The sequence below is a fragment of the Salmo salar genome, chromosome ssa04 (genome assembly GCF_905237065.1).
Source record: "Salmo salar chromosome ssa04, Ssal_v3.1, whole genome shotgun sequence".
Classification (NCBI taxonomy): domain Eukaryota; kingdom Metazoa; phylum Chordata; class Actinopteri; order Salmoniformes; family Salmonidae; genus Salmo; species Salmo salar.
The window spans coordinates 15,298,066-15,315,983 of NC_059445.1; the positions used below are offsets into that span (position 1 = coordinate 15,298,066).

Here is a 17,918-nt window from a genome sequence, read left to right on the forward strand (position 1 = left end):
AAAAACACACACCAACATCTCCACAACTACAGAGTCAAGGTCTATTTTCAGCTTTTCTATATTGACCTCTACTAACCAAGTCAACATCTTGTTGAGAACTCTCTAGAGACATTATCCTGAGAATGCAGTAGTTCTGTTGATCTACTTTACATTCCCGTTGATGCTGCAAGGTCACCCGCTTCAGATCAGAGCCCCCTTCCTTTCAACCCAAAGGTAAATCAAAACCCACGGAACCGTGATCAAAGTTGATAAACTTCCATAATATATTGATGAGCTTTTCTTCCGACAAGGCCTCGGTCGGTTTAATTTCTGTGGAGGCTGCAGTAAGCATATCACACTGTGTTCACTCTGTTCAAATCCTGTGATGGAGAGACTCCTGATAGACGCATCATCTCTTGCCAACCCCCTCAGATAATATTTCACAGACCTAGCAGTGTGTGTGTGGGGGGGGGGAATGGAGAAGCACAAAAGCAGCTTGCCCCCATTTCCTTGATAATCTGATTCCACACTGATCAATGGGCCTCCCTATCCCTTCCCTCTCTCCTTCTGTCTCAATGGAGCAGGGACTCAGTGGATAATACATTATATACACTCATATTCATGGTAGAACCTACTAGATCTGCTGTTTTTACACAACGGCTACTGTAATGACCACCCTGCTAGGCAAGACGGTCCAGGCCGTCTTCCCACTGTACTGTAATGACTCCACCCTGCTAGGCAAGACGGTCCAGGCCGTCTTCCCACTGTACTGTAATGACTCCACCCTGCTAGGCAAGACGGTCCAGGCTGTCTTCCCACTGTACTGTAATGACTCCACCCTGCTAGGCAAGACGGTCCAGGCTGTCTTCCCACTGTACTGTAATGACTCCACCCTGCTAGGCAAGACGGTCCAGGCTGTCTTCCCACTGTACTGTAATGACTCCACCCTGCTAGGCAAGACCGTCCAGGCTGTCTTCCCACTGTACTGTAATGACTCCACCCTGCTAGGCAAGACGGTCCAGGCTGTCTTCCCACTGTACTGTAATGACTCCACCCTGCTAGGCAAGACCGTCCAGGCTGTCTTCCCACTGTACTGTAATGACTCCACCCTGCTAGGCAAGACCGTCCAGGCTGTCTTCCCACTGTACTGTAATAACTCCACCCTGCTAGGCAAGACTGTCCAGGAGGTCTTGGTGGAAAACTACAAAACCCAGGTTGGAAAACAAATTCTTCTTCAACTTTATAACCACTAATTTATCTTAAGTATAGATACTATCTTTAACTAAATGATAGGATTGTACTATTTATGTTCAACTGTTAAATGTGTGTGATTTAATCCCAAACACTGATCTAAGATCAGTTTACCCTCTCCTTAAATCATAACATTACCCAGTAGAAGGTAGAATGATAAAACTGCCTTCATAATCAGTGCTAAGAGGCAACTTCCTCCTCAAGTTATTACACATTAATAATGCAGTAATGTTTTTTGGATTAGCCCAATAGACAGCGATGGTGTGTCTGCACTACATGTGATGTATGGTACCAGAGCTAAGAGGCTAAAAGGCTGTGCACAGGCTACCAGTTGAAGTGTTGCTAGCACATTCCCCATGCTCTCTACAAGACAAATATGACAGAGCGGTACGGTATGAAGGTTAGACTAGATGTGTTACCCATTGGCCTTTCTCAGATTGCAGTTTGCTGAAGAACAACTTCAGCTCCTTGACTGTGATGCTGTAGCTGGCCAGCACTCCTAGCATGTCCACCATCAGGTCTGGAAGAGGGAAGGGACACACACAGGTTAAATATGACATATGTGAAGAGGGGAAACTGACAAGTTTCCACACCCTAACAATAGACTTGAACAGAGTCAAAGTGAAAAGCAATACACATACAGAGGGATATTCCAGAAACTCTATAACCAAAGTAACATCATTGTGTAACCTCTTGTTACTTGGCTAATAAAACATTTTATGGATTGATTACAAATAGACCAAAAACACTTCATACTAAAGAGGACATCGCAAAAAACTTAAATCAGATATTCAGCACTTAAAATACTATGCAAACCAAATCACCTTTATTTGTTGAGTACACATATTTTCACCAAATGTAGAGAAATGCTATGCCATTCCCCATCAATGTGTTTTTTTAAATATATATATTTTTTTTAATTGTAATTATTTTTTTATTTCACCAGGTAGGCTAGTTGAGAACAAGTTCTCATTTACAACTGCGACCTGGCCAAGATAAAGCAAAGTAGTGCGACAAAAAACAACAGAGTTACACATGGAATAAACAAGCGTACAGTCAATAACACAATAGAAAATAAAAAAAGAAAGTCTATATACAGTGTGCAAATGGCGTGAGGTGGTAAGGCAATAAATAGGCCATAGTAGCGAAGTATTACAATTTAGCATTAACACTGGACTGATAGATGCGCAGATGATGATGTGCAAGTAGAAATATTGGTGCGCAAAAGAGCAGAAAAGTAAATAAAAACAACATGGGGATGAGGTTGGTAGATTGGATGGGCTATTTACAGATGAGCTATGTACAGCTGCTCTGATAGCTGCTCTGATAACTGATGTTTAAAGTTAGTGAGGGAAATATAAGTCTCCACCTTCAGCGATTTCGGCAATTCGTTCCAGTCACTAGCAGCAGAAAACTGGAAGGAAAGGTGGCCAAAGGAGGTGTTGGCTTTGGGGATGACCAGTGAGACATACCTGCTGAAGCGCGTGCTACGGGTGGGTGTTGTTATCGAGACCAGTGAGCTGAGATAGCAAAGACTTATAGATGACCTGGAGCCAGTGGGTCTGGCGACGAATATGTAGCGAGGGCCAGCCGACTAGAGCATACAGGTCGCAGTGGTGGGTGGTATATGGGGCTTTGGTGACAAAATGGATGGCACTGTGAAAGACTGCATCCAGTTTGCTGAGTAGAGTGTTGGAGGCTATTTTGTAAAGGACGTCGCCGAAGTCGAGGATTGGTAGGATGGTCAGTTTTACTAGGGTATGTTTGGCAGCATGAGTGAAGGATGCTTTGTAGCGAAATAGAAAGCCGATTATAGATGTTTAATATGAGACTGGAAGGAGAGTTTACAGTCTAGCCAGACACCTAGGTATTTGTAGTTGTCCACATATTCTAGGTCAGACCCGTCCAGAGTAGTGATGCTAGTCGGGCGGGTGGGTGCAGGCAGCTAACGGTTGAAAAGCATGCATTTAGTTTTACTAGCGTTTAAGAGCAGTTGGAGGCCACGGAAGGAGTGTTGTATGGCATTGAAGCTCGTTTGGAGGTTTGTTAACACAGTGTCCAAAGAAGGGCCAGATGTATACAGAATGATGTCGTCTGCGTAGAGGTGGATCAGGGAATCACCCGCAGCAAGAGCGACATCATTGATATATACAGAGAAAAGAGTCGGCCCGAGAATTGAACCCTGTGGTACCCCCATAGAGACTGCCAGAGATCCGGACAACAGGCCCTCCGATTTGACACACTGAACTCTGTCTGAGAAGTAGTTGGTGAACCAGGTGAGGCAGTCATTTGAGAAACCAAGGCTCTTGAGTCTGCCGATAAGAATACGGTGATTGACAGTCGAAAGCCTTGGCCAGGTCGATGAAGATAGCTGCACAGTACAATCCTTTATCGATGGCGGTTATGATATCGTTTATTACTTTGAGCGTGGCTGAGGTGCACCCGTGACAAGCTCGGAAACCAGATTGCACAGCGGAGAAGGTACGGTGGGATTCGAAAAGGTCAGTGATCTGTTTATTAACTTGGCATTCGAAGACTTTAGAAAGGCAGGGCAGGATGGATATAGGTCTATAACAGTTTGGGTCTAGAGTGTCACACCCTTTGAAGAGGGGGATGACCGCGGCAGCTTTCCAATCTTTAGGGATCTCGGACAATACGAAAGAGAGGTTGAACAGATTGGTAATCGGGGTTGCAACAATGGAGGCGGATAATTTTAGAAAGAGAGAGTCCAGATTGTCTAGCCCAGCTGATTTGTACAGGTCCAGGTTTTTCAGCTCTTTCAGAACATCTGCTATCTGGATTTGGGTGAAGGAGAAGCTGGAGAGGCTTGGGCAAGTAGCTGCGGGGGGTGCGGAGCTGTTGGCCGGGGTTGGGGTTGGGGTAGCCAGGAGGAAAGCATGGCCAGCCGTAGAGAAATGCTTATTGAAATTCTCGATTATCGTGGATTTATCGGTGGTGACAGTGTTTCCTAGCCTCAGTGCAGTGGGCTGCTGGGAGGTGCTGCTCTTATTCTCCATGGACTTTACAGTGTCCCAAAACGTTTTGGAGTTTGAAAAAGCTAGCCTTTGCTTTCCTGACTGAGTGCGTGTATTGGTTCCTGACTTCCCTGAAAAGTTGCATATCGCGGGGACTATTCGATGCTATTGCAGTCCGCCACAGGATGTTTTTGTGCTGGTCGAGGGCAGTCAGGTCTGGAGTGAACCAAGGGCTATATCTGTTATTAGTTCTACATTTTTTGAAAGGGGCATGCTTATTTAAGATGGTGAGGAAATTACTTTTAAAGAACGACCAGGCATCCTCGAATGACGGGATGAGGTCAATATCCTTCCAGGATACCCGGGCCAGGTCGATTAGAAAGGCCTGCTCGCAGAAGTGTTTTAGGGAGCTTTTGACAGTGATGACGGGTGGTCGTTTGACCGCGGACACATAGCGGATGCAGGCAATGATCGCTGAGATCCTGATTGAAAACAGCAGAGGTGTATTTGGAGGGCAAGTTGGTCAGGATAATATCTATGGCCAGGGTGCCCATGTTTACGGATTTAGGGTTGTACCTGGTGGGTTCCTTGATAATTTGCTGAAGGGGGTCTATAACAGGCGGCAACAGTGAGGGACTTATTTCTGGAGAGATTAATTAAAAAAATTAGAACCTCGAACTGTTTGACCTGGAAAGTATGACAGAACTCTGCAAGCTAACTCTACCCCTTTGGCAGTTCTATCTTGACGGAAAATGTTGAAGTTGGGGATGGAAATCTCAGAATTTTTGGTGGCCTTCCTAAGCCAGGATTCAGACACGGCAAGGACATTAGAGTTGGCAGTGTGTGCTAAAGCAGTGAGTAAAACAAACTTAGGGAGGAAGCTTCTGATGTTAACATGGATGAAACCAGGGCTTTTTCGGTTACAGAAGTCAACAAATGAGAGTGCATGGGGACACGCAGGGCCTGGGTTGACCTCCACTTCACCCGAGGAACAGAGGAGGAGTAGGATGAGGGTACGGCTAAAGGCTGTCAAAACTGGTCTAGTGCGTTGGGGACAGAGAATAAAAGGAGCAGATTTCTGGGCGTGGTAGAGTAGATTCAGGGCATAATGTACAGACAGGGGTATGGTGGGGTGCGGGTACAGTGGAGGTAAACCAAGGCATTTTGTGACGATAAGAGAGGTTGCATCTCTGGACGCCCTAGTTATGCTGGGTGAGGTCACCGCATGTGTGGGAGGTGGGACAAAAGAGGTATCTGAGGCATGTTGAGTGGGACTAGGGGCTCCACAGTGAACTAAAACAATGATAACTATCCTAAACAACAGTATACAAGGCATATTGACATTTGAGAGAGACATAAAGCGAGGCATAAAGCAATCACAGGTGTTGATTGGGAGAGCTAGCTAAGACAATAAAGTGTGAGACAACAACAGCTAATCAGCTAAGACAACAACAGGTAAAATGGCGATGAATGGGCAGAGAGGGTCGGTTAACTACACACAGAGCCTGAGTTCGCGGCTGGGCCCGACAGATAAACAAAAAATAAACAAAATGGAGTACAGTGATTAATGAACAGTCCAGCAGGGATCAGCTATGTAGCCAAGTGATCATAGGGTCCAGTGAACAGCAATAGATGAAACAGGGAAGCCACTGGGTAGTCGCTACTACCTAGCAAGTGGGAGACACGGCGTTTAAAGTTAGCAGGCCGGGGCTAGTAGAAGCGCTTGCTCCGACATCCGGCAAAGGCCGGTTGAGGGCACAGCGGATGGAGTTAAGTCGGCAGACGAGTCGTGGTGGAACGACGGGGCTCCTTATCAACGAAGGGTCCAGGCCAGTTGGCGAAAGAGGTAATGTAGTTGTAGTAATTTAGTTTGCATTTACATTACATTTTAGTCATTTAGCAGACGCTCTTATCCAGAGCGACTTACAGTAGTGAATGCATATCATGCATTTTTTTTTATTACATTTTTTTTACTGGTCCCCCGTGGGAATTGAACCCACAACCCTGGCGTTGCACACACCATGCTGGCGTTGCAAACACCATGCTCTACCAACTGAGCCACAGGCGGGAGATGCGCCTGGCTCGTGGCTAACTGGTGCTAGCTTCGGGACAGGGGCGTTAGCCACTATAGCCACTCGGTAGCAGCTAGCTAGCAGCGATGATCCGATGCAAAGGTCCAGAGCTTACAGCAAGAATCCGGTGGAGTAGTGGATTCTAGCCGTGTTGGGGGGGAGGCTATAGGACATCTCTCTCTGTTCACTGAGATGAAAATGGTCCTCCATGGCATTAGCCAGTAATGTTGCCTGGGTTTGTCTGTCTGTCTGGCCTGGACTGCATGTCCATGTTCCCTGGGTCTGTCTGTCTGTCTGGCTAATGGTTTCATTATGCTAAGGCTGATCATCCTGCTCTGCCAGGCCAGTGGTAAATCATTGAGCTTTAGAAGAGTTATTTTGGCCTCATTAGTAACTGGGTGAGAGTCTGGTGAGTGATTGAGGCTGGTGATTGTGTCTACTGACTGGTGTGGGAGTCACTTCTCTGACTGGGCAGTGGGTTAGCGTGAGGCTGAGTGGTGTTGTCAGGTCTGCACACACACTCCTAATCTAATGATGATGTGTCTGTCTCTGTCTGTCTCTGTCCATCCGTCCATGGGTGTCCGCACCTCCTCAGTGCTTCAGTTGCTGCAAGACAAAGTAGTCTCTTCTCAGACACACAGAATAGTGCCGTCAGCTGGCTAGGCTTGATGAGGGAAGGTGAGGAGCATTAGACAGGGCTAGCTCACTTCCTCATTATAAGGGAGATAGATACCTGTACAGTAGGGAATCATTCGGACTGAGGCAGTGGTCATTACTTTGGATTTAAAAAGGTATTAAAACACAGGACTTGGAGAACCACTGGATAATGATTATGACTGAGACAATCATCCACACTCCAGGGGAACTAGACAGCCCTGTAGGTAGGTGTCAGCAAGCTAAATACTGTACTGAGGACTGGGGTGACCTCATTACTTTGGCCTCTGGTGTTACTGTGGCAGTACCTGCGATCATGCTGTCAGTGTGGGCCACGCGGTCCAGGACCAGGTTGATGAGGGCCGTGTCCGTGCAGGCCTGCAGGTTCCTCACGCTCTTCTTCAGGATAGCCGTGAAGATGCTCCACACCTCCGCCTGGCACGTGGTCTCACACTGGGATCCAGACATAATAATAATGGATCCCATTTAGAAAGACATTTGCCAGATGCTCAAAGCGCTTTACAATCCTCCACCGCTAACATGTGCCCATAGAAATAGGCCTAACAATTACTAGAACGGGGATCCCCATTCAAGTCAATGAGACCACGATGGGTGTTGCTGGCAGAAAATCTATTTCTCTCTGTGTATTTCTATGTGTGTACAGCCACAACTCATCCACCATAGATTATATTATACATATTGTTCCATTTCATTTTGTGAGAGCAGCACCCACCTTGTCCAGCAGCTCCACCATGCACACAATGCTGTCCTGCTCCTGGATAATGAAGTTCATCTCCAGGTCAAACTGGCCCCCCACCAACTAGAGAGAGAGAGAGAGAGAGAGAGAGAGAGGAGAGGGAGAGATGAGGGTAAAATAGAGAGAAAGAGAATGAGAGGGAGATGAGAGAGCGAGAGAGAGTGAGAAAGAAAGAGCGAAAGAAAGAGAGGGAAAAAGAAAGAGGGAGAGAGAGAGAGGATTCATCAACCTGCGCAATTCAAAAGCACAGAGTCAAAAACAACATCTCCAATGCAATTGGATTAGCATATGCCACTGAGCTTTTCCCTCACACCTATTTATGTCCTTTTTTTAGGACATAAAACCCCTGGCACAGGTTCCTGGGCCACATCAACTGTATAACCAAATCCCTGGACCAAGCCGGATGGTGTATTTCTAAACATCTGATCCTGTGTGGACAACTAGATTAGAGGAAAGAGTTGAGCTGTATTCCGCCTAGCATCTATCATACTGCTGTTACCTATCCGATCCAGTTGTCTCACATGTGTACAAGGATGTGAACAATGGAGCAGGCTGGGCTTCAATACAGAAAGATGCTCCACTCCCCTCTGCCCTATTTCACCTCAATGCTGTCATATTCTGTGAAGACAAGTGAACAAGGGCACAGCGGAGGGTAGTTATTCCTCCCTGAAATGAAACACATCCCAGATGATAAAACCCTGCCTGGTCCTGAGCAGAGTATGTGAGCGGACTTGAGCGGTGGGAAATCCCACTCATGGAGACCGCTCTGGCACTCCACATCCTTTCCAACGGCTCTTCTAAAAACTGCTCCTTGCTCACAGGAGAAAAAATAATAAAACTGCTGCTTCAAATGCGCTCCATTCATCCAAAAACAAAATCACTTCATTTAGGGTACTTTACCCCTTTTTCTCCCCACTTTCGTGATATCCAATTGGTAGTTACAATCTTGTACCATCGCTGCAACTCCCCTACAGACTCGGGAGAGACAAAGGTCGATAGCCATGCATCCTCCGAAACACGACCGCCGCACTGCTTCTTGCAGGCGACCGAAGACAGCTTGCAGGCGACCGAAGACAGCTTGCAGGCGACCAAAGACAGCTTGCAGGCGACCAAAGACAGCTTGCAGGCGACCAAAGACAGCTTGCAGGCGACCAAAGACAGCTTGCAGGCGACCAAAGACAGCTTGCAGGCGACCAAAGACAGCTTGCAGGCGACCAAAGACAGCTTGCAGGCGACCAAAGACAGCTTGCAGGCACCCGGCCCGCCACAAGGAGTCGCTAGAGCGCGATGGGATAAGGAAATCCCGGCCTGCCAAACCCTCCCCGAACCCAGATGATGCTGGGCCAATCGTGCGCCGCCTCATGGGTCTCCCTGTCAAGGTCGGCTGTGACAGAGCCTGGGATCGAACCCGGGTCTGTAGTGACACCTCAAACACTGCGATGCAGTGCCTTAGACCGCTGCGCCGCTCGGGAGGCCATTAAAATAACAATTTAACCAACACCCATCTATTTTTGTGACTACATGGATCTACCATTTGGTTTTGAAGTATTGAAACCAAACCATTTCATTTGAATGAAAATAATTGACATAAACAACAAGAAAAGGGTAAGAAAGACTAAGTAGCGCTCATCATTTCAAATAGGCTACATGTCTTATTAAACAGCATATAAACGTGATAAATAGGTCAGGAGCCAGACAGGTAGTTTCAGAAAAGAACGAAAATGAATTATTTAGGCTAAATTATTTCAAGGCTATAGCCTACAAATAAATACATTTTGAAGCATTTGCGAGTACGACACACTAGCCTGGCAGGGACATTAAGCTCTCATTATTTAAACACCATGTTGTATTCAATCATTATAGTCCATAAAGTTCACATATATGCCGTGACTTACTGAAAATGAAATACAAATGAAAAGAAAAATGACTTATTAGGCTCAGTCTACAGGGCCTTTAATTCATTTTTATTAAACACGAGTTTGGCCAGAGTCTGTGGTTCTCATGCTCATGGGTTGGTGCCTGGAGAGCAGGCCAGCAACAGAGAACACCCTCTCCACGCCTGCAGAGCCACTGGGGATGCGAAACACCTTCCGGGCCACTCGTCAGGCTGGCAGGATGCGTCGTCGTCGTCGTCGTCGTCGTCTGTAGGTAGGCCTTAACGATTTTAGGTAAAATAACCCTATCAAAATGGAAAGCTCATTGAAAGAGATAATTTGCCTGGCCTAGTGGGCCAAAATCAATGACGGCCTATTGTATAGATAACAGAACAAAACTTAAGAGAACTGATTTTTGGTTTATAAATACCTTGCTACAATGACACTCTTAGCTAGCTCCCCACCTCGTTCCTTTCTGTGTGCACGTAGTAAGGACACCTTTTTTTCCATCTTTGTAAGTCACCTTGATTTTTCACCTGTGTGTTTTATCAGTTTCTTTATGAATATATTTAGGGAACTCCATGACAGTAGCTAAAGTAAGGGGCTATAGCAGCACACTACAGATGCATGCTGGGCCGGGCATACCCTGAGCTTGTGAAGTGAGCTCTACTGAAGCGAAATTGGAGCGGGCGAGAAGGCTGACGCTCCAGCTTTTGGGAAACTCGCTCTGCGCTCCAGTCAAATTGGGCACGCTCCGCTCCTCGCTACACTCCGCTCATATTCCCTGGTCCTGAGTGGAATACAGGCTGTAGTCGTCTAACTCTAGCCTCTTTCTGACCTCCGTACTTCTCAAACACAATGCAGCAGCAACACAACAGCAGAAGGGCTGGTGGAGAAGCCTATTTAGAGCCTGACTTTAATCTTGTAAGGTCATGGCAACAACTGGCGCTGGCAGACGTGACATCTTAGTCAGGATCACCCTACAGCTATGAGAACATAGAGACATCATACAGAACTGGCATCTAGGATGTGATAAACCTCAGACTCTAGCTAATACTAAAATGCATTTCTTTTCCCAGTTCCAGTTGTAGTAGTAACAGTAACTGTATGTTATTTGTCCCATATGGGAAATTGGATTGCAGCATATATAAAATATATATATTGCTTTCAAAGGTTTAGGCCTACATAAGGCATCATTTTTGTTCTAAATGCAAGATTTGTAACAAGTGCATTCAAAGAAAATAAATATATATTTTATAGATCGCTATTCCCTTAGATTGCTCCCTTAGGTGAGCTGTTTTGTCAGTTATGTGTTTCCTGTTTGAAACCTGGTTTTTTACTTTACCTTTCATGCATATTATTCATTTAATCTAGGCGCTGCCAGTGTGTTGTGTTTCTCAGCTGGTGTTTGTGCACACACACTATGTGCAAACATGTTTTGCCTCCAAAAACATGAATCGTATTATTTCTACGCCAGCAGGATGTCAATGAATGTATTATGCTACCTTTAGCATGGAAAAGGTTATCTACATGGGGGCTTTGTGTGTGTGTGTGTGTGTGTGTGTGTGTGTGTGTGTGTGTGTGTGTGTGTGTGTGTGTGCGCGTGTGAGAGAGAGCCCTATAGCTAAGGAAGGAATAACGTTCTTTGTGTCTGGAAATATATTGTACAAGCTATAAATGTCATGATTTGTCATTTATTTCATAGTGGCGATGACATTTTTATGATTGAACCCTGCCTAATAGAAAGTGATAAGAAGGAAAATAACGACGCACATGTCAAAACTAATATTGTAAGATATCAATAAGAAGGGCCTGTCACTGGACGGAAAGCAAAGAGGGATCGCCACCATTTGCCACGAGACAGGCGGTGAGAAGACAATTTGATTGGGATGAAATTATATCCTCAAGCTGTGTTTGATGGGAACCTGTCCCATTAAAATGAGTCAAGCGGGATTAACAGAAGGGGGGGGCTGAGGAGGAATCAGGGTAGCCCCCTGTCACCATGGACAACCAATCCAGGAGATAAAAGCAATGACAACAGACCGTGCCACCCCGACAAACACACGCTCACATCATACGTCCATAGATCCCACACTAACACACACACACAAACCAAATACGTCATTCAGATACAGCTGCTGAGCCAATCCATGACTCCTCAGAGGTAGGACCTAAATTGTGATTGTGGAGCGGTGGCAATGATGGTGCAAAAAAATAATCCTTTATTTAAATATTTATTTATTTATTTAAATAAAGGCAAGCTATGTAAATGATTTGTTCATCAGAAAGTGATTGTTCCCTTCCCTCCTCCTCCCCTCTCTGGCCATTAGCCATTGGACTCCCGAGCGGCGCAGCGGTCTAAGGCACTGCATCTCAGTGCTAGAGGCGTCACTAATGACCCTGGTTCAACTCCAGACTGTATCACAACTGGCCGTGATTGAGAGTCCCATAGGGCGGCGCACATTTGGCGCAGCGTCATCCGGGGTAGGCCGTCATTGCAAATAAGAATTTGTTCTTAACCGACTTGCCTAGTTAAATAAAGTGAAAAATAATAAATTAAATAAAAGCAGTGACATTCTTTCCCTCTTCCCTTCATTCCTCCCGTTGCAGTAGCTGATAAATCAAACAGTCATTTGCAGCCTGAAGCAACAGAAAACAGGTGCTTTACGAGCCTGACACTCTGGGCGAGTCGGACATCCGTCAGAGTCAGGTGACAGGGGAGAGGATGGGAGAGGGGAGTCACATGAGGGCGAGGCCACCGTGGTGACAGCACTGGCCTAGAGGGAGGTCAGTGTGTGAGTACTGAGTTCACTCAGCCTGTGTGTGTGTGTGTGTGTGTGTGTGTGTGTGTGTGTGTGTGTGTGTGTGTGTGGCGCATCACGGAGGGGTTGTTAAAAGGATGAAAGCTCAGAAGGTTGAGATGAGAGGCTAATGGTTGAGACACCACGAGTGCCAGCGCATCGCCATTAAAAGCAGCCGTGTGTGTCTGTACCAGTTGAGTTGTTAATGATGTTCCCGTAAGGTTGATTTTCAAGCTGAAATAGAGACGGTCAGAATGGAGTGATGAGACCCCCAAGAGGAGGAATTTGGGTGAATAAGCAGGTCTAAGTACAAGAGAATCTCCTAACCCAACCTCAGCTTTCTCAGGAACTTAGCCAGGCCTATCTGTAGAGTACCATAGATATCATTTCTTCAAAAACAGGTCAGACAGCCAGAGATAGTAAAATATGTGTTTTAAACAGATGAGCTATTCATAAACCACATAATAGAAACTGCCCTCTGTGGGCAAGTATTACGATCACTGACCTTTCACTGAACACCACAGAAAAAGAAACGTCCTTTTTAGCACAAATTCAGTTTAATTAGGCAACAAGCCCCGAGGGGGTGTGGTATATGGCCAATATACCACGGCGAAGGGCTGTTCTTACGCACTACGCAATGTGGAGTGGCTGAATACAGCCCTTAGCCGTGGTATAATGGTCATATATCACAAACCTCCAAGGTGCCTTATTGCTATTATAAACTGGTTAACTAGAGCAGTAAAAATAAAATGGTTTTATCATACCCGTGGTATATGGTCTGATATACCACAGCTGTCAGCCAAATCAGCATTCAGGGCTTCAACCACCCAGTTTATAATTAATAGTATAACCCACTCGCCTAACTTTGAAGTTACGCTAATGATACCGTGCCCGTTTTAGAACAAAAGTTCACTGCATTTATAAGTATTTCCTAATTACCATTAATATCTCACTGGCCTTCATATTTGCCCTTCCAGATAAAGCCTTATCATCCTCCACTGCGATGGGAGAGAAATATCCGTAAAGAAAAAAATCTCAGCGATGTAAAAAATATATTAGGACCTGCTTATACTTAGCAGGGTTTTAATAGGCTTAATTTATTACGTTTAATCGTCTTCTGGTGCCCGGAGTTTAATTGAGAAATGCCTACCTCATATCTCACTGCTGATATTTGAGATTAGAGCTTAGAATTATGGCAGTTTAGAATTCAAATGTGTTATAAATTAATCTATGGGATGTAGCTTTGATTTAGATCAAGTTAAAAGTACTTTGACATTATTTGGATGTATGGATTGGCAAGAAACGCATGAAAATCTGAGCAAGCAGCCCACAGCAGAACGCTCACTGAAAATATTATTTTACAAACAGCCTGAAGCAACAGAAAACCTCAGACTGATGAAAGTACTACAATACAGTCTGCTTCACTTCCTCCTGTGTACCTTGCAACTCATCGTTGGAGTAGGAGCACCGCTAGCCTAAAATGTGGTGAGCCACACAAAGAGCTCAGCGAATCGATTACCTCAATCGATGATGTAATCACCCAGAGTCAGACTATTGGTTGTGTCCCAAATGGTACCCTATTCCCCATTTGTTCAGTAGTGGTGCACTTTGAATAGGGCGTCATTTGGGACACAGCCTATAACCTGCAGGAGGCAGGATAATGGGGGAGCCGCCCGCCACTTAGCAGTAAAACTCCACAAATATCACCTCCTTGACTCCACTATGGAGGTCTGACTGAGCAGCGATGACAGCATAGAAAGACAAAACAGGGAAGAATCCATTGTTGTGGGCACACTGAAAAGAGTCGTAAAATCGAGGCCCTCCAATTTCAGTCCTCCTGCAGCCTAAGAGCTGAATAGTTCATAAAGTAGCCTAGTTTCTAGAGTAATAGATTTTAAACATTAAACATTTAATATGAAGTCAAATATTTCTGCTGACTCACGTTTACCTCAAGTAGCAGTAAAAGGCTACCTGTTTTCTGTCAACTTCACTCAAAACAGCACACACGCCAGCTTTTCATTGGTCTGTTCCAAAATACACAGACTCGGTCTCGACCTTTACGTCTTTATTGAAGACTCATCTCTTCAGTAGGTCCTATAACTGAGTGTAGTCTGGCCCAGGGGTGTGAAGGTGAACGGAAAGGCACTGGAGCGACGAACCGCCCTTGCTGTCTCTGCCTAGCCGGTTCCCCTCTCTCCACTGGGATTCTCTGCCTCTAACCTTATTACGGGGGCTGAGTCATTGGCTTACTGGTGCTCTTCCATGCCGTCCCTAGGAGGGGTGCGTCACTTCAGTCGGTTGAGTCACTGACGTGGTCTTCCTGTCCGGGTTGGCACCCCCCCTCGAATTCGTGCCGTGGGGGAGATCTTCGTGGGCTATACACGGCCTTGTCTCAGGGTAGTAAGTTGGTGGTTGAAGATATCCCTCTAGTGAAGATATCCCTCTAGTGGTGTGAGGGCTGTGTTTTGGCAAAGTGTGTGGGGTTATATCCTGCCTGGTTGGCCCTGTCGGGGGGGTATCGTCAGACGGGGCCACAGTGTCTCCCGACCTCTCCTGTCTCAGCCTCCAGTATTTATGCTGCAATAGTTTATGTCAGGGGGGCTAGGGTCAGTCTATTATATCTGGAGTATTTCTCCTGTCTTATCCGGTGTCCTGTGTTAAATTAAGTATGTTCGCTCGCTCTCTCCTTCTCTCAGAGGACCTGAGCACTAGGATCATGCCTCAGGACTACCTGGCCTGATGACTCCTTGCTGTCCCCAGTCCACCTGATCATACTGCTGCTCCAGTTTCAACTGTTCTGCCTGCGGCTATGGAACTCTGACCTGTTCACCGGACGTGCTACCTGTCCCAGACCTGCTGTTTTGGACTCTCTCTACACCGCACCTGCTGTCTCGAACTCTGAATGATCGGCTATGAAAAGCCAACTGACATTTACTCCTGAGGTGCTGACCTGTTGTACCCTCGACAACCACTGTGATTATTATTATCTGACCCTACTGGTCATCTATGAACGCTTGAACATCTTGGCCATGTTCTGTTATAGGACTGGCCACCCGTCAGAGCCTGGTTCCTCTCTAGGTTTCTTCCTAGGTTCCGGCCTTTCTAGGGAGTTTTTCCTAGCCACCGTGCTTCTCCATCTAGTTTGGTGTTTTAGGCTGGGTTTCTATACAGCAGTTTCTTTGTGACATCGGCTGATGTAAAAAGGGCTTTATAATTCAATTTGATTGATTGATTGAATATCCACACTAGCATAACACAAAAAAATAAGCAATGGGCATCAAAATGGATATTAGCCCCTCTCTCAAACTGCACAGAAATGGTGAATCATAGGAGTGAGGGATTGTTCTACCCAGAGAGCCTGTGTATGAGGTGCTTTGAAGGTCATGTGGCCAGACCAGACAGGCAGGGAGACACAGCAGCAACAGCCTTCCTCTCTCTCCATCCAACTGCCCTCTCGTCATCTCTCCAACTGCCCTCTCGTCATCTCTCCAACTGCCCTCTCGTCATCTCTCCAACTGCCCTCTCGTCATCTCTCCAACTGCCCTCTCGTCATCTCTCCAACTGCCCTCTCGTCATCTCTCCAACTGCCCTCTCGTCATCTCTCCAACTGCCCTCGCGTCATCTCTCCAACTGCCCTCGCGTCATCTCTCCAACTGCCCTCGCGTCATCTCTCCAACTGCCCTCGCGTCATCTCTCCAACTGCCCTCGCGTCATCTCTCCAACTGCCCTCTCGTCATCTCTCCAACTGCCCTCTCGTCATCTCTCCAACTGCCCTCTCGTCATCTCTCCAACTGCCCTCTCGTCATCTCTCCAACTGCCCTCTCGTCATCTCTCCAACTGCCCTCGCGTCATCTCTCCAACTGCCCTCGCGTCATCTCTCCAACTGCCCTCGCGTCATCTCTCCAACTGCCCTCGCGTCATCTCTCCAACTGCCCTCGCGTCATCTCTCGTTCTCTATCCAAGTCTCTCCCTCTAACCACTGTCTTTGTTCCAGGAGTCACCAGATCCCCTTCTACGTAACCTAGCCTCTTAGCCTGGCTGTTCAGTCCCGAGGCCATTCTAAATTAATCATGGGTGAGCAGCTGAGCAGAGCACAAACAACCCATCTCCATGGAACTTAAGGAATTAGGTGGGGGAATTGTAGGGGTAATGGCAGTAGGAAAACACCAGGGCCAATATTCTCAGTAGAAGTGCTGATCTAGGAACAGTTTTGCCTTTCAGATAATAATGAATAAGACAGGAATGAATAAGACCTGATCATAGACCAACACTTCTACTCTGAGAATCTCTGTGAATACAGACCCAGAGGTAGAAATGCCTTACTAGGCTAATTGCAGTGATCCCCAGTTATTAGAAGTCTACCCTACACCACCAGAATTCCCAGTGAATAGAACAGGGCTAGTTAGGGCTAATGATTAGGGGGACTGTGCTAGTGAGCAACCATCAGGTTTCGATAGAACCAGTGGAGATCACAGAGGGTAGTCAGAGGATAGAACCAGTGGAGATCACAGAGGGTTCCTAGGGGCAGGAGAGGAGTACATGGGGATAAGATCAACAGTAGCCATGGATGAGGTCTTGTGATGCAGGGGAAGATCAGAGCCAGAAACAAATGGGCATTTTGAACCACAGGGGAAATGTCTCTCTTCAAATGACCTGTAGTAGACAGTGATGTGAAGCCAGGCTACTCATATACAGCACTACTGTTGCCTGTTCTTCTCCGTCTGAATGTGTGTGTGTGTGTGTGTGTGTGTGTGTGTTTTTTAGTTGTGTTTGTATATATTATGGATCCACATTAGTTCCTGCCAAGGCAGCAGCTACTCTTCCTGGGGGTCCAGCAACATAAGACAGTTAAATACTGATTAAAATAAAACATGACTTTACGTGACATAACATCTTCCCCAACACATTCAGTGTGTTCCCTCAGACCACCACTCCACCATCCATGTGCAGGTGTGTGTAGAGCGCGCGTCTCATCACGTGTATCTGTGCGTGTGTCTCTTCAGTCTGCGCTGTTCAATAAGGTGTATTTTTATCTGGTTTTTAAAATCTGATTCTACTGCTTGCCTCAGTTACTTGATGTGGAATAGAGTTCCATGTAGTTATGGCTCTATGTAGTACTGTGCGCCTCCCATAGTCTGTTCTGGACTTGGGGACTGTGAAGAGACCTCTGGTGGCATGTCTTGTGGGGTTTGCGTGGGTGTCTGAGCTGTGTGCTAGTTGTTTAAACAGACAGCTCGGTACATTGAGCTTGTCAACACTTCTTACAAAAACAAGTAGTGAAGAAGTCAATCTCTCCACTTTGAGCCATGAGAGATTTAAAATGTTATCTCTCCATGTACATTTAAGGGCTAGCCGTCCTGCCCTGTTCTGAACCAATTGTACTTTTCCCCGAGGTCCCTACTTGTGGCAGCTGACCATATGACTAAACAGTAGTCCAGGTGCGACAAAACCTGTCGGACCTGCCTTGTTGATAGTGTTGTTAAAAAGGCAGAGCAGCGCTTTATTATGGACAGACTTCTCCCCATCTTAGCTACTGTTGCATCAACATGTTCTGA

The 17,918-nt window shown here is 46.2% G+C and overlaps 1 protein-coding gene across 5 annotated transcripts in view; it reads right to left on the bottom strand.

Moving 5' to 3' along the window:
• LOC106602365 (lipopolysaccharide-responsive and beige-like anchor protein) overlaps window positions 1-17,918 on the bottom strand; it is a 334,228-nt gene that overhangs the window by 285,251 nt on the left and 31,059 nt on the right. For all 5 annotated transcript variants that reach the window (XM_045716597.1, XM_045716594.1, XM_045716596.1 and 2 more), the window contains exons 2-4: window positions 7,665-7,751; window positions 7,240-7,384; window positions 1,650-1,750 (exon numbers count right to left, since the gene is read on the bottom strand). In XM_045716597.1, the coding sequence (XP_045572553.1) occupies window positions 1,650-1,750; window positions 7,240-7,384; window positions 7,665-7,751 (333 nt within the window). The remainder of the gene's footprint in view (window positions 1-1,649; window positions 1,751-7,239; window positions 7,385-7,664; window positions 7,752-17,918) is intronic.